The sequence below is a fragment of the Seriola lalandi genome, unplaced genomic scaffold, assembly GCF_002814215.2.
Source record: "Seriola lalandi dorsalis isolate HSWRI2012SDOR001 ecotype SW California unplaced genomic scaffold, Sedor1 jcf7180002054690, whole genome shotgun sequence".
Taxonomy (NCBI): Eukaryota; Metazoa; Chordata; class Actinopteri; order Carangiformes; family Carangidae; genus Seriola; species Seriola lalandi.
The window spans coordinates 433,367-446,524 of NW_019525243.1; the positions used below are offsets into that span (position 1 = coordinate 433,367).

At 35.3% G+C, this 13,158-nt stretch overlaps 1 protein-coding gene across 2 annotated transcripts; it reads left to right on the top strand.

Moving 5' to 3' along the window:
• The first annotated feature begins 448 nt into the window (after positions 1 to 448).
• Positions 449 to 13,158, top strand: LOC111667539 (nuclear GTPase SLIP-GC-like). Of its 2 annotated transcripts, XM_087178525.1 has the most exons (25): positions 477 to 495; positions 600 to 669; positions 2,047 to 2,128; positions 2,526 to 2,638; positions 2,851 to 2,898; positions 3,022 to 3,051; positions 3,372 to 3,405; positions 3,582 to 3,674; positions 4,080 to 4,173; positions 5,208 to 5,424; positions 5,545 to 5,763; positions 6,619 to 6,819; positions 6,940 to 7,115; positions 9,189 to 9,282; positions 9,363 to 9,450; positions 9,619 to 9,740; positions 10,092 to 10,265; positions 10,361 to 10,518; positions 10,873 to 10,990; positions 11,146 to 11,254; positions 11,363 to 11,496; positions 11,780 to 11,861; positions 11,987 to 12,068; positions 12,165 to 12,213; positions 12,395 to 13,158. In XM_087178525.1, the coding sequence occupies exons 3-24, from the start codon at positions 2,062 to 2,064 to the stop codon at positions 12,202 to 12,204; spliced, it is 2,493 nt and encodes an 830-aa protein (XP_087034651.1). In that variant the 5' UTR covers positions 477 to 495; positions 600 to 669; positions 2,047 to 2,061; the 3' UTR covers positions 12,205 to 12,213; positions 12,395 to 13,158. The 2 variants fall into 2 exon arrangements, with proteins under 2 accessions (XP_087034652.1, XP_087034651.1); XM_087178526.1 differs by having other exon boundaries at positions 449 to 669; positions 12,168 to 12,213.

Genomic DNA, 13,158 nt, shown 5'->3' on the forward strand with positions numbered 1-13,158 from the left:
TACAAGGAAAGAAAAACAAAGTGGGAAAAGAGAAAACATGACTGCTTTGATCCACAGACTTTAAGGCCTTTTCAGAGCTGTTGTTTAAACATTGCATAATTGTGATGTACTGTTGACATCTGTTGTTAATAGAAAACACACATTGCTAGCAGATATGGTTCATAAGTTGTGGCTGGACCAGTATGTTGCAACCATTCCTCAGCTGGCGCCATTCTCATTCAACAGTGTCTGTCTGTCTTAGAAAACAGGATGCTGTTTACACTAATAATATGCCCAGTGGTGATCATCCGCTTTCCGGTAAACTGAATGCAGGTTTCATATAACCAATAAAATTCTTACTTTGCTTTTTAAATGTTTACCATGTGCTGATAGGATAGAAATAGTGAACCCCTCCCTCAGCTCCATAAAAGGAGATGTAACTCTGAGGAGAGGAAAACTAGGCTCACTAGCTTAGACAAATCTTAGACAGAAGACAGGAAAAGACTGAAGAAGGATGTAAGGGAGAATATTTAGACAGAATAAAGGATTTTTTTTAGATTACAAATTACTTCCTTTTTCTAACAAGGAATAGTTGTCTTTTAATTTATCTGTATTTTCAGACTTCATTTTGAGATCATCATTTTTGTTCCGGTCACTTCAGTAACCCAAGGCTTCTTCAACTACTTTTCGGTAAGGCCCCTTGCTCTCCAACTATTCTCGGAGTCACTGTATCCAGGTAAAGCCTTAGAATGAGGGGTATACCAGCCTTCGTGCTGTGGCTCTCTATCAGATATGTACAAATATCTAGGAGACTTCTTTAACACATACTGATTTCACTGATAGTAATAAGTTATCGGGCTAATTATTATTTTACTGGGAAACACTGGTAGAAGGCATTCAAAGCAGGCGGTGCCTATGTGCAAGAAGATTCTTGCAAGAAGTTTCTTACCCACCGACTTTATAGTGCTTTTTATCAGTGGGTTACCTTTTCTTTTTTTCTTGATTTAAATGTCCTTTTGAATTATGTCCCTTCTTTTGAACCACATATCACAGTAACGTTAACTAAAAAATTACCTTTGGTTAAGCTTGTTCTTGTTTACTTATTGTCTAAACTATGACTACTAATAAATCTGCTAAACTAAATATACTGCCCCACTGTGAATGTTGCAGTGTCATTAACTTTCCCTGCTGGTATATTATAAAATCAAGATTATCAAGATTATTCAGTTATCAGTATTTAATCTCTCAATATTACCTGCTCTCAACATTTGTTTTATGACACAGTGAAATAAGAAGGAATGAGCTTTTTAAATTATGAATATTCTCACAAGAGTGTGTGAGCTAGAGAGATCTGTGATTTGGATATTAAATTGGAAGAATGTTGGATCATGAATGTGCTTAACATAAATTACTTTAAGACAAATGCAGCTGGTCCAGACAATTGATTATTGTGTCACTGCTTTGTACAGTGGAAATTAAGTTGCTCTGCAGTCTCGACTTCACAGATAACATTTATATTTAAAGTACAAAGGGCAGGAAAAGCTGACTTGGTATGACATGAATGCAAAGGAAGTGGTTGCTGCTCTGAGGCACCAAAACAAACTGAGCTGTGCTGGAGGCATCAAAATGCAGTGCTTCCGTTGTGATCCACCTTTACAAAGTCTTGGCCAACAACACGCAACATTAACAAAGCTTAGAAAAGAGAGCAGCTACAATAGATGATGAATTTGCTGTGTTTGCTATTGTGGATTGTGTGTGTGGATTTCCACCCACCTATTCACATGCTAAATCCCTGAACCTATGCCCAACATTTCTGGATGTTGTAATAGTGAATAATTATTTAAGATGTGTTGAAACCTGCATGAGTTACTGATTTACAGACATCATCACTCAATGTATATGTTTGGATAGTGTACTGTTGAAACAGTTGATTTTTCAGGTTAGTATGCATTCAATAGGTTTTTGTTTTCACACGTCAGGATTCAATCAAATATAATTTATTTTAACTGACTCACAAATATCAAGCATTGATGATTGTTTAAATATTGTCATTTGTTTACCTTTCAGTTTCTGTTCCTGGACATGGATGAGTTTGTTTGTAATAAATTAACAGAATGGGGTCTCAGCATGTTGATAGAGAGATTTGAAGGTAAAGTATTACCATGTTTCTTTGGGGGCACAGATATAATACTGATGTGACCTAACAATACGGAAACATCTAATTTTCTACTAACATTATATAAACATGCTGCAACTTTGTTGTTCAGTAAAATGCTGACATATCCTTCACAGTTTACATCGAATTTTGGGAGAGATAAATGTTGACAAATTCTGGTAATTCTTGTCTGTGTTCATGGTGTGTACTTGCAATAACAAAACATGAATAGGAAGCACTGAAATCAAGCTTGAAAAGTGGAGAATGCTGTTAGCTCTGTGAGGGTGACATGTTCTTCAAGTTAAAACAAAGGGAGTGAAACAGGTGCAAGAACAGCTTTAAGTTGAAATTATCACTTATTTTTCCATGACTGAATATTTTTTAATTACAGATGAAGGCATTGACACAGAAAGTCTTTACTGTCTCGGTGATCAGGAAATTGATGCCTTGATCACAAAAGTGGGACCAAGAGCAAAATTCAAGAAGAGACTCAAGTTGTTAAAGGTAAAGTTCTGCATTGTAAAGATACTTTACACAGTTCCTATGTTTAGTGTCATAAATTTAATTTATGTGGAGACATGCTGTTACAGTTACAGGAGCATGAACTTCTGTTAAATGTTCTGATGACACCTACAGATGGACTCATGGCATTTACTAGAATTAAATAAAACATTCTTTTACTGTTATGGATTAGAAATATTTTCTGTTGTCACTAGGCAGAACAAAACCCAGCACATCAGGAAACAGTTGATTCTTCTGCTCACGTAAGTTGAATACAGTTTCATACTGTTAGGTGTAATCTAAGACTTTTATTGCAATGATACAGATTTTTTTTTTTATTTTTTTTTTTTTATGTTACACTTGCACTTTATGTTCTGTGTCAACAGGAGCATGAAGAAGCAGCTGATTCTGCTCAGGTAAGGACGACATTGAATTTCACAGGCATGTAAGCAGTGAATGTTCCTCTATTCTTCATGCATATGCATTTGAGACACTAAAGTGTCCTGAGAAACAAAGTCACCTCTGACTGAAGAATTGTCTCACTGGATCATAGTGTTGTTGACTGAGGAAAAAGGACAGTGAATGTAATCACTTGTTAGGCCTTTTCTGGACTTCCCAGGGTTGTGTGAATTGTAAATACATGTGTTCAGTTCTCTGTTGGAGGACAAAGCCTGTATGAACATAATTTCTTGATCAAATACTGTTTTATGGGTCAAATATTTATGTTCATCCTCAGCTCTGCCAGTCCATCAGTGACAAAAGGGATAAAGGTGAGATATTGTATGTCTTATTGATTATATTTAGTGTTCATTTGTGTTTTCAAGGCCATAATATTTTGCTTTGATTAAACAACTATATTGGGACCATGTTTTAATATTGTGAGAGGCACATGCAGCTAACTTTTCTCTTTGGCTTCTGTTTTTTATGAAAAAAAAAAATCAATAAGGAAAGAGAAAGTTGGATCTTCAGGGTAAGTCCACCAAATTTCAGTCACCAGCCAGTAAACGACGATGTGACAACAAACTGGCATCATACTCAGGTATTTATATTACTTTCTAAATAAAATAAAACTACAGCCTACTATAGGGTTAAAACATCTAAAGAAAATGTCCTTGTATGTCAAGTACGTGTTTCTGTACAGAAAACACTTTCTCACTGGCTGACCAGTGTCTTTTATCACATCAGAACGCCTCAAACAGTCAACAGCATACATGTTACTGATGCGATCAATGTATATTAAACAGCAGGACATCCATAGCAACATTATACATTCTGGATGATGTTTCAAACCCGGGCAACCTTTTTTTGTGTGGCCAGAGTATAAACGTGATGATACACTCTGAGACGCTCCTCCTGTTTTGTTTATCAAGAGACCTCATTGTGCATTAACTGGAAACACTGTTCATGGTTCTTGTTTAATACTTCTTTACTTTTACTCTGACAGAAGAAAAAATACTCTCTGATGTGAAAAAAACAATGAACTATGTTCATATGAGACTACAAAACGAAGACAACACAAGGTTCAACGCTTTCCTTAAGTAAGTGTCAAGTTTCATTTACCAATACTGTAACCTGTTAGGGAAATTCCTTTTAGGATCATTCCATTATGATCATGTTCTTACTAGTAATGTTAAAAACACATCTGCACAACAACAGGATATGTCTCTGTAAAAGTTTAAGGGGATGTTTTACATGTTATGACATAGGAGAATAACATTAAGTCTTAACCCAGGAGAAGTCACTACTCTACACACTAAAGTAAGGGAAGGTTATCTTGACATCTTGACTGAAAGCATTTGCATCCTGGCTGTGTTGGTTACATTTGGTGTACATTTTATCAAAGTTCAAAAAGCCCTGAGGAAGAAACTGCCTCACACTGCACTGCACATCTGTATGAGTATTGTGTCAGCCAGTGACGCAGCTGGTCACCATCATCATTGGACATTGATATTTGGTTGAATATTTGTTTCGTCATAATGCCAACTTCAATTTGACGTAGAATACTGATGACGGCTGACGTTGATATTTTGTTGGTTTTATGTTGTGTTGTCAAGTAACTCAAATCCATCATCATCGAAATGCCAATGCTGCCTTGATATATAAAATACAGTAAGTATAAATAAATAAATGCCGAAACGAATAATTAAATGCATAAATAAATGCTAAATAAAAACATATTGGTAATAAAAAAAGCTATTTATGCAATTTCTGTATTTTTACATTTATTTATTTATTTATGCATTTCAAGACTTATTTATGTATTTATTTATATTTCTATATTTCTTTACTTATGCATTTCTACATGTATTTAATTATTTCTACATTTATTCATTTATTCCTGTGTCAGTATGTTAATTAAGTGGTTGGTACTTCCTCATTCTAAAACCGTATTGGTTATAGCGGTGTGAACGATTGGATGGATCTGCTACTACTACCTTGACTCGTACACAGGAGCTTTGCCTCTCCAGTGTTGCCAAAGTGACCTTGATACTAAACTTAGTTTTTGCTTGGTATTGCAGGTATTCATCAGAGCCTTTTTTTTTTTACCCATATTTAAACTCTTTTCCAACAGGAATAAAATCTGTGACTTGGAAACAGACAAGAGGGAGCTGGTCGGTGTGTTTGGTAAAACCGGAGCTGGAAAGAGCTCTCTGATAAATGCTGTTATTGGAGTGAGGAATCTTTTGCCCTCTGGAAGTGTCAGTGCATGTACCTCAGTCATGATTAAAGTGGAGGCTAACAAGAAAAACTCAAAGTACGAGGCAGACATTGAGTTCATAACAAAAGAGGTAAAATTAATGTGTTTATTTTTTTTAGTTACTGTTACAGTGTAGCTGCAAAGATAAAGTTTCTGGTTACATTACATATCACATAATTAAGTTAAACATAATTACACTTTTGTTTTTTAGGAGTGGAAAGATGAATTGTGGTCTGTGTATCATATTCTTCGGGATGCAGATCAGGAAAAGGAAGATGATGATGATTATCGTGACACTGTTGAAAAGCTATCAGCACTGTATGGAGAAGAATGGCAAAACATACCACCTGAAAACATCATGGACAACAAATATTTCAAAGAAATTCCTGAATTTCTTATTTCCAAGAGGAAGATTTTGACATGTGAATCAGTAAGATTAAAAATAAATCATATCTATATATCACTTCAAACCATTCTTGCCTGTCTGACCCAGTAGATGTTATGAATTCACAATCATCAAGGTCTATAAAACTTGTTTACAGCCTAGATATTTTAAGGAGGAAACAATTTTGGTTGACTCGATGAATCTGTGCTCAACAACTACAGTCCAAAATCAAATTTATCCTTTGAAGGAAAATCATTAACGACACTGGCCACCAATGTCTAGACCACATTGACTATACAGACTCAGGCAAAATGTCTGTTCTTGTTTTATAAAGTCTCCATGATGCTTTTGTCCCACTTGGTCACACTTTACTGTTGGACAGGTTGGAACCTGCTCCAGGTATTGTAACCAAACCAACCTGATTTCTCTGCAGGTCAGCATGACCTATATTCCATCTATTCATAGTCCTTTTTTAAAGTAATAACATCAATGTCATACTTCCACTGACAATAGTCATATCTATTGATTTGCTTTTTTTTGGGTGTCAGAATTGTCTTTTGCTGAATTACAACCAAACTGAGGTGATTAAGGTGTGGACCTTGACTTTTTCAAAGGTCAGAGGTTCTAGTAGTCATATTAAATGAATCATAGTGTTAGCCTTTTATCATCTGAAAAATATAGCTGAAAAATTTAGCTGTCCAAACAGGATCTTGAAAAGCTGCTTGCTCCATGCATTCAGCTCAAGCAAGTCAAAGTCTTTTCTTCGTTCTACTCAAAAAGACATGTATGCAACTAAAACTAGTTCAAAATGCAGCCAGCAGAGTTTCATTCAAAATGGGCGAGGACTTGATTATGTAAACAGACATGCATTTCCTTACGTTATTTTGTTATTTCTTACAGGCTGAAGAGTTGTCTGCAAAATGTTTGAAATACACGAGAAGTGACTCAAAAGTGGGACAGAGTGGGAAGAGGTGGTACTGGCCACTAGTGAAGTGTGTGACTGTCAGGGTGCCTGATAATGATCTTCTCCAGCATGTCACACTTGTGGATCTTCCTGGAAATGGGGACCGTAACAAGAGCAGAGATAAAATGTGGAAAGAGGTAATTTATTCATATCAGTGAGTATTACAGTCTTATCTGGAAACTGTGACATCATGTTATTACAAAGCACTGATAATTGAATTAATTATTCCTAATTAACTTTCTGTTATAACTCTTCAGATTGTTGGAAGTTGTTCTACTGTGTGGATTGTCACTGACATTAATCGAGCAGCATCAGAGAAAGAACCCTGGGAGATCCTGCAGGACGCCAGTAGCCTCATGGGAAATGGTGGCGAGTGTCAGCGCATTCACTTTATCTGCACCAAGTCTGATCTTATTGAAGATTCAGATGATCAGTAAGTAATTTACAAAACCAAAATTAGATAAGTTAAATATAACATCCAAATAAGACAGTGATGCATGTTGTTGCCAAGAGCTCAAGCAAAAGCTCTTTGAATCTGTGCCATGCCAGGTTTATAATAACTGTGTGAGATCCAGTCTTGAGAAAAAAGTATGTAGATTTAATTGAATGATAACATCTATATGCATGGCATCATGATTCCTGCCCCAGTGGCACATACACACAACAAACAGCGCTTAAAATGACAGTCAGATGGTAGGAGTGTGTGAATGTACGCATGTTTATGTTGCAAGCATCAGTTATAAGCTGTATAACTAAGTAAAATTATGGTGGGGCATTTTCACATTTAAGAAAAGCATGTTCAAGTGTAATTTTAAATACATACATAGTATTTGAACCCAGTTTTTCTGAGTTCAGTGTGCACAAGAGGTGAAGCTAAAGTAAATATGTCCTGTGACCAGACATTATAAGTACTGTATTTAAATATAACTAGACAGCAGAGGTAACCAGTCAGTTTTTGCACTAGAATCTTATAAATAAACAACATACAATGATGTGCCTTCTATTTGCTAAGGAGGAGTACCCCACCTTTTCATATAGGATGCAATGGTGAGGCAGAACTGTCCTCTGTGATAAAGCACAGTGCGCTGTCATACACAGTCAAGAGACTTCAGTATGGTGGGAGAAGCATGCATATATACAATATCACTATAATCAAAATCAGACAGAATTATAGATTGGACAATGGTCTTTGGACTAGCAGAAGAGAAATTATTTGTTTCTGTACAAAAATCTAATTTTTTCCTTCAGTTTGCTTGATAGATGTTCCACATGGGTCATGAAAGTGAGTCTGGTATCCAGCTAGAGTCTGAAGTATTTATAGCATTCAGTTGTTTCAATTTCATGACCATGAAGGGTTTGGATATGGGCAGTCGGCTGGATACTCTTAAGTGACCTAGAGAACACATTTAGTTTTAATAGAATTTAAAACAAGCTTATGTTTAATGACAGAGATCTGAAATGTGTCAAAAGCAGACTGTAGATTTACATTGGCCAGAATATGAGAAGAGACAGTGGCATATAAAAGAGTGTTGTCTGCATGAATGTGTACATTACAGTTTGGGGGCAGAGATGATATTGTTAATGTATATGAGGACCAAGAATGGACCCTTGTGGAACACCTGTACTAACACCAACGGTAGTTCATTTGAAACCACTGGAAACTACTGTCCGAGTTCTATCTGAGAGATAGACATGACTGTTTATTTACAGCAATTGAGCATAGTTCATCCAGTAGAATATCATGTTCAACTGAATCAATTAATGCTTTAGATATATCAATGAAAAGAGCAGCTGTTGTGCTATAAAATGGTCTCAATCTTGACTGCTCCAGCTGTAATATGTTATTTGGACAGTAATTATTTAAGTCACAAGGATCACCTGAAAAACACTAGATTATAACAAGCATACTTGTGCACTTGTTACACTCTCACTGAAGACAGCTAACTTTCAAGTTAATCTACAAAAGTCATCATCACTTGATACTCTATTGTTGTATTAACAGTTGCAGTTGTAGAAATTGATAGTGTTCTCAAATAAGTGAACGTCTCTCTATTTGCTTGTGTTCTATGTGTTTGCAGCCAGTCCACTGCTGTATTTTACGAGCCCCAAAGCTTTCTGTGATTTCTGAGAAAGGAACTGATATGTAACTGTAAATTCATTGGAGGGGTCCTGTGAAGTACTATGTAGTTTTATAATTTGGTGCTATTATGGGAAAATGGAGACATTATTCATTGACATTGTTTGAATTCATTCAAATGAATTGGTAGGGTAACCTAGAGAGTATTTCAGTCAGCGCGCAGAGTCAGCTGAACATGAAAAAATGTTGTCTATAGGCAGAACAGTCAACATACATAGAAAAAATAAAAGTTAGAATTACAAATTTCAGTGCTTTTCAGTGTAACTGACTTTTGTCAAGACAGAGGTAAACATTTTAATATTGCCATTGTATATTACCATCCTATATTTTTAAACAGAGTTGCCACTTGAAACAAATCTTTTTTTATAGATCAGCAGCTGGTGATTATGCTCTCATACTTAAAAGAAACATGGAAGCCAAGGAAACAGTGATGACAGAATTCAGAAAACAAACCAAGATTAAGGTGAGTTAGATAGACTGCAAGAATATCTTCTACAACTGCAAGACTATGTTAAAATAAAAAAAACTTTTTGTCTTTTTCAGAAACACTTCAGTGATGAGTATTTTAAAGTGTTCACAGTGAGCTCCAAAGAGTTTCTGAAAAACAAACGTCTAAGACGAGATGACACTGGTAGGTGAAGTTTCCATGATAGAAAAGGTGTAGCTCAAATATGTATTTTGTTTTAGTTTATTTTCACCACTTAAGTTAAAAAAAAACAAAAAACTAACAATCGAAATTTAAGTTTTATAAATATGTAAAACACAATTATTATTTTTTTATTTATTCTTTTTTTTACAGAAATACCCAAACTGCAGGAATTTCTGCAAGATCTCAATGACTGTCACTCAGTGACATTAAACTATGTGTCTGGAGCTTATGGGATTCTCTCTCTGATTCAAGGGGCGAGATGCAGGGAAGTGGTAAGATCAAGTAATAAAACCTCTTTCATTGTGTTTAATCATCTGAATTGTTATTAATGTTCCCAGAAAATAATAATATTCATAGTAAATAAGTAAATTATGCTCAAATGCAGTGAAAACATGGAAAAGTCAAATGACTTCTTACTGACTAATGGATTAACTACACCTTAATGCCAATTAAAAACTGGAAGGGTCAACATGTAATGTAGACCCTTAAGAAAATGTATCCATCAAGGTTGTTGATTTACTGAAGTTGGGTTACTTCAAAGAGGCCATATAAACACAGCAATTAAAGTGTGTTCATACTCAAGACCAACAAGATTTCATGAGTAACTGTGTGTTTGATTTCAGGCTGGAAAAAAGAAAGAGGTGTGCACAGAACTTGAAGAAAACATGAGGCAGGAACTTGAAAAAGTCAGAAAACCCATGGAAGAGGCTTCTGAGGCTTTTGAAAAGTGCCTTACTGAGGGGGTTGAAAATTCAAAACGTTCATGTGAAGCTAAGTTGAAATCCATCTTACATCCTGTATGTATTTTAATTACACTTTTATAATGATGATTATAGTTTTGCACCTCATACGAAAGTGTCTTTAAAGATGTTTTTTTCCTGTTTTTATTCAGAGAGGTGTTGCAGTTCACGGTTTTCACAAGATATTGAAGTGTGTAGTTGAGAATAACGGCATCTATAAACCAAAAAAAAGGAGACAAATAAACATCAATGAGAAGTTAAGTTCATGTCTGACTGACAGCATCGATGAGGAATTCAGGAAGACCTTCCCGTAAGAAATGACTTAATGAGGATATAAAACCTGTTGTTGGCCCATTTACAAACTATTGTGAATGGCTAGAATTAAGAAACTCTGCCTTCTACAAATGATGATTTATAATATATATATTTAAGAGCTATACGAAGGCAACTGCTTGAGGTTCTTGAAGATGTTTCACCTCTCACGTGACAGGCTTTTTTCAGAAGCCTTTTGGAGAAGGTTATATATTTTTTAGAACCTCGAGCAAGTCTAGTTACCTACAAAATACCATAATCTAGATGACTGAGAATCTTCACAGACAATATATTTGTTCAAATTACATAATTAAATATATGAAACATTTCAACTTTTTTTTACATGTTTCAGAAATGAAGGAAAATGTGGACCATTCAAAGGAGTCATCAGTGCGTTTTCACTTGACACAGAGAGGCTGATACAAAAGTACAAAGAGGTCGAGCTGCAGCTGACTTTTCTCCAGACAGAGGTAAAACATGTTAATATTAATATATATGATGATATATGATAATATGTATAACACTACCTGTGGGAAAATTCGGGTTCTGCTTGGAAAATTTGTTCAAATCATTAATTGCTTTTCAGATAAGTATGTTAATCTATTCTTTATGTTCTCTCTTCAAGGAGGAAAAGATTAAGGCAAAACTCAACAAACTCATCCGTAAGCGCAAGAAAACAATCTACAGCAGTCTGACATGGACAATTGAGGAAAACATGCAAGAATGCTATAGAAGTAATAAAGAAGATCATGATATACACAACCTGTCTCTATATAATACACATTTACATTCAGTCATGATAGAAACATTAAATTTGACAACAGTTTCCTGTTTTATTGTAGAAGCAGAAGAATTTAGAGGACAGGGCACACTGGAAAACATGAGGCACACCATTGAGAGGCATGTACATGATTCAAAGAACACCATGTTTGATCAGGCTAAAGATTCTCTGTTGGTCTACCTCAACAACTTAAAGGTTTGTCATATTTTATAATATGAAAAAATGACAATATAGTAAAACATATTGTACTGTACATCTGTCATCATGTACATGAATGCTTTTTCCATTCAATATGCATCATTCTGAAAGCTGCTTGTGCTACTAAAACACTGCAGTTACTTTTAGGAATGTGCATTCATTATGATTCTAGGACAGAAACAAAAAAAAGCCTGTGATGAAATTAACAATTTTGACCATCTAAACACACGTCTAAAAAGCCAATTCTGTGTGAATGATAATGATTTTGATGCTGAATTAGCGGGACATCCTGGAGGAACTTGAAAAAACCCTGAAGGAATCAACTGAGGTGTCACTCAAGACACATGATTACGCAATCCCAGGTAGAGAACATTTCAAAGTAAAAGCATTTATATAGAACACTGAGAACTTTGTAAATATATCACTAAAATTAATAAATCAACAGATTTCCAATAATGCACTTATTTTACACAATCTTGTTTGGTAGATGTTTCAGAAGACATTGACATGGTAAAGAGTCACTATGATGAACTGAAGCCGAGCCTAGATGAAGAAACATCACTAATTGGGTAAAACTTCTGTTAATTTCTCCATAATCTTTTTAAAGGGCATAGATTATGAGCTGTTTTTATTCTGAATAATGTTAATGATGCTTTTAATTACAGTAGCACTGATCCTCCTGGCCCAGCTGCTCTGAGTCCATGACTTCTGCAGGTAAGTTTTGGTCAAACTGTTTATCCAAACCGAGCGTTCAAACAGATGGTAGGAGTTTGTGTTCCAGTGTGCGCAGCTGTCCTCACATTTGTAGGACAAATGTTCAGTAATGGTTGATGTGATTTGTTATCACTGTTCAATGTCACGACTCTGCTGTTAATCTCTCTGGTGGATGTTTCAGGTTTGCTCAGTGGAGAGAAGCAGCAGAGGCCTGATGACCCACTGAATGTCCCTGCAGGCATGAGGTCTCGGGATTGGTTCAAGTTATTGTTCTTGCTTTGTGTTTTTCATGATTTAACAGTGTTTATATAATACATTTTCATGTTTTTTCTATGATTTTATATTATGACTTTGTTGCTGGTAGATTTTGATAGAAGTCTCTCTGATTTTATGATTGTTTGAACTTGAATACAGGATTTAATGGTAGGTTGGATTTCTAGTTCAGTTCACCCAATGTACAAAAAGACATACTGTATTTTTCAACATATACCAAGTGATTGTTAGCAGAGTAGATTGTTTTGGTTTTATCAGTCAAATTTTTTAGATGCCTGTTGTAATGGAAAAAACTGTTTTCCTCCATTTCATGTAACATTTTCTTTTAATCGGACTGGATATTCTCTTTTAATGTATGAACAAACTGTATGAACTGATCTCCACAAATAAATGAACAGTTAATGATTAAGCAAGATAAACATACTTTTTACCCTGGATGAAAGTTGAACTGTTCGCTTAAACATGTGTATTTGATAGTCACTGTATAAAAGAGCTAAGTTAGAGATTGGATGGTGTCCAGACTCTTGATACCGTTGTGGTTGAGAGAGGCTGCACCCTATTTGGCTAAATAGTAATGTGTTCATACTTGCCTCTGTTTATGATCATTGTGTTGATTGCTGGTTGTTCATTCTAATTTGACATATTGTTCAGTAATAAATCTTTGAATCTTGA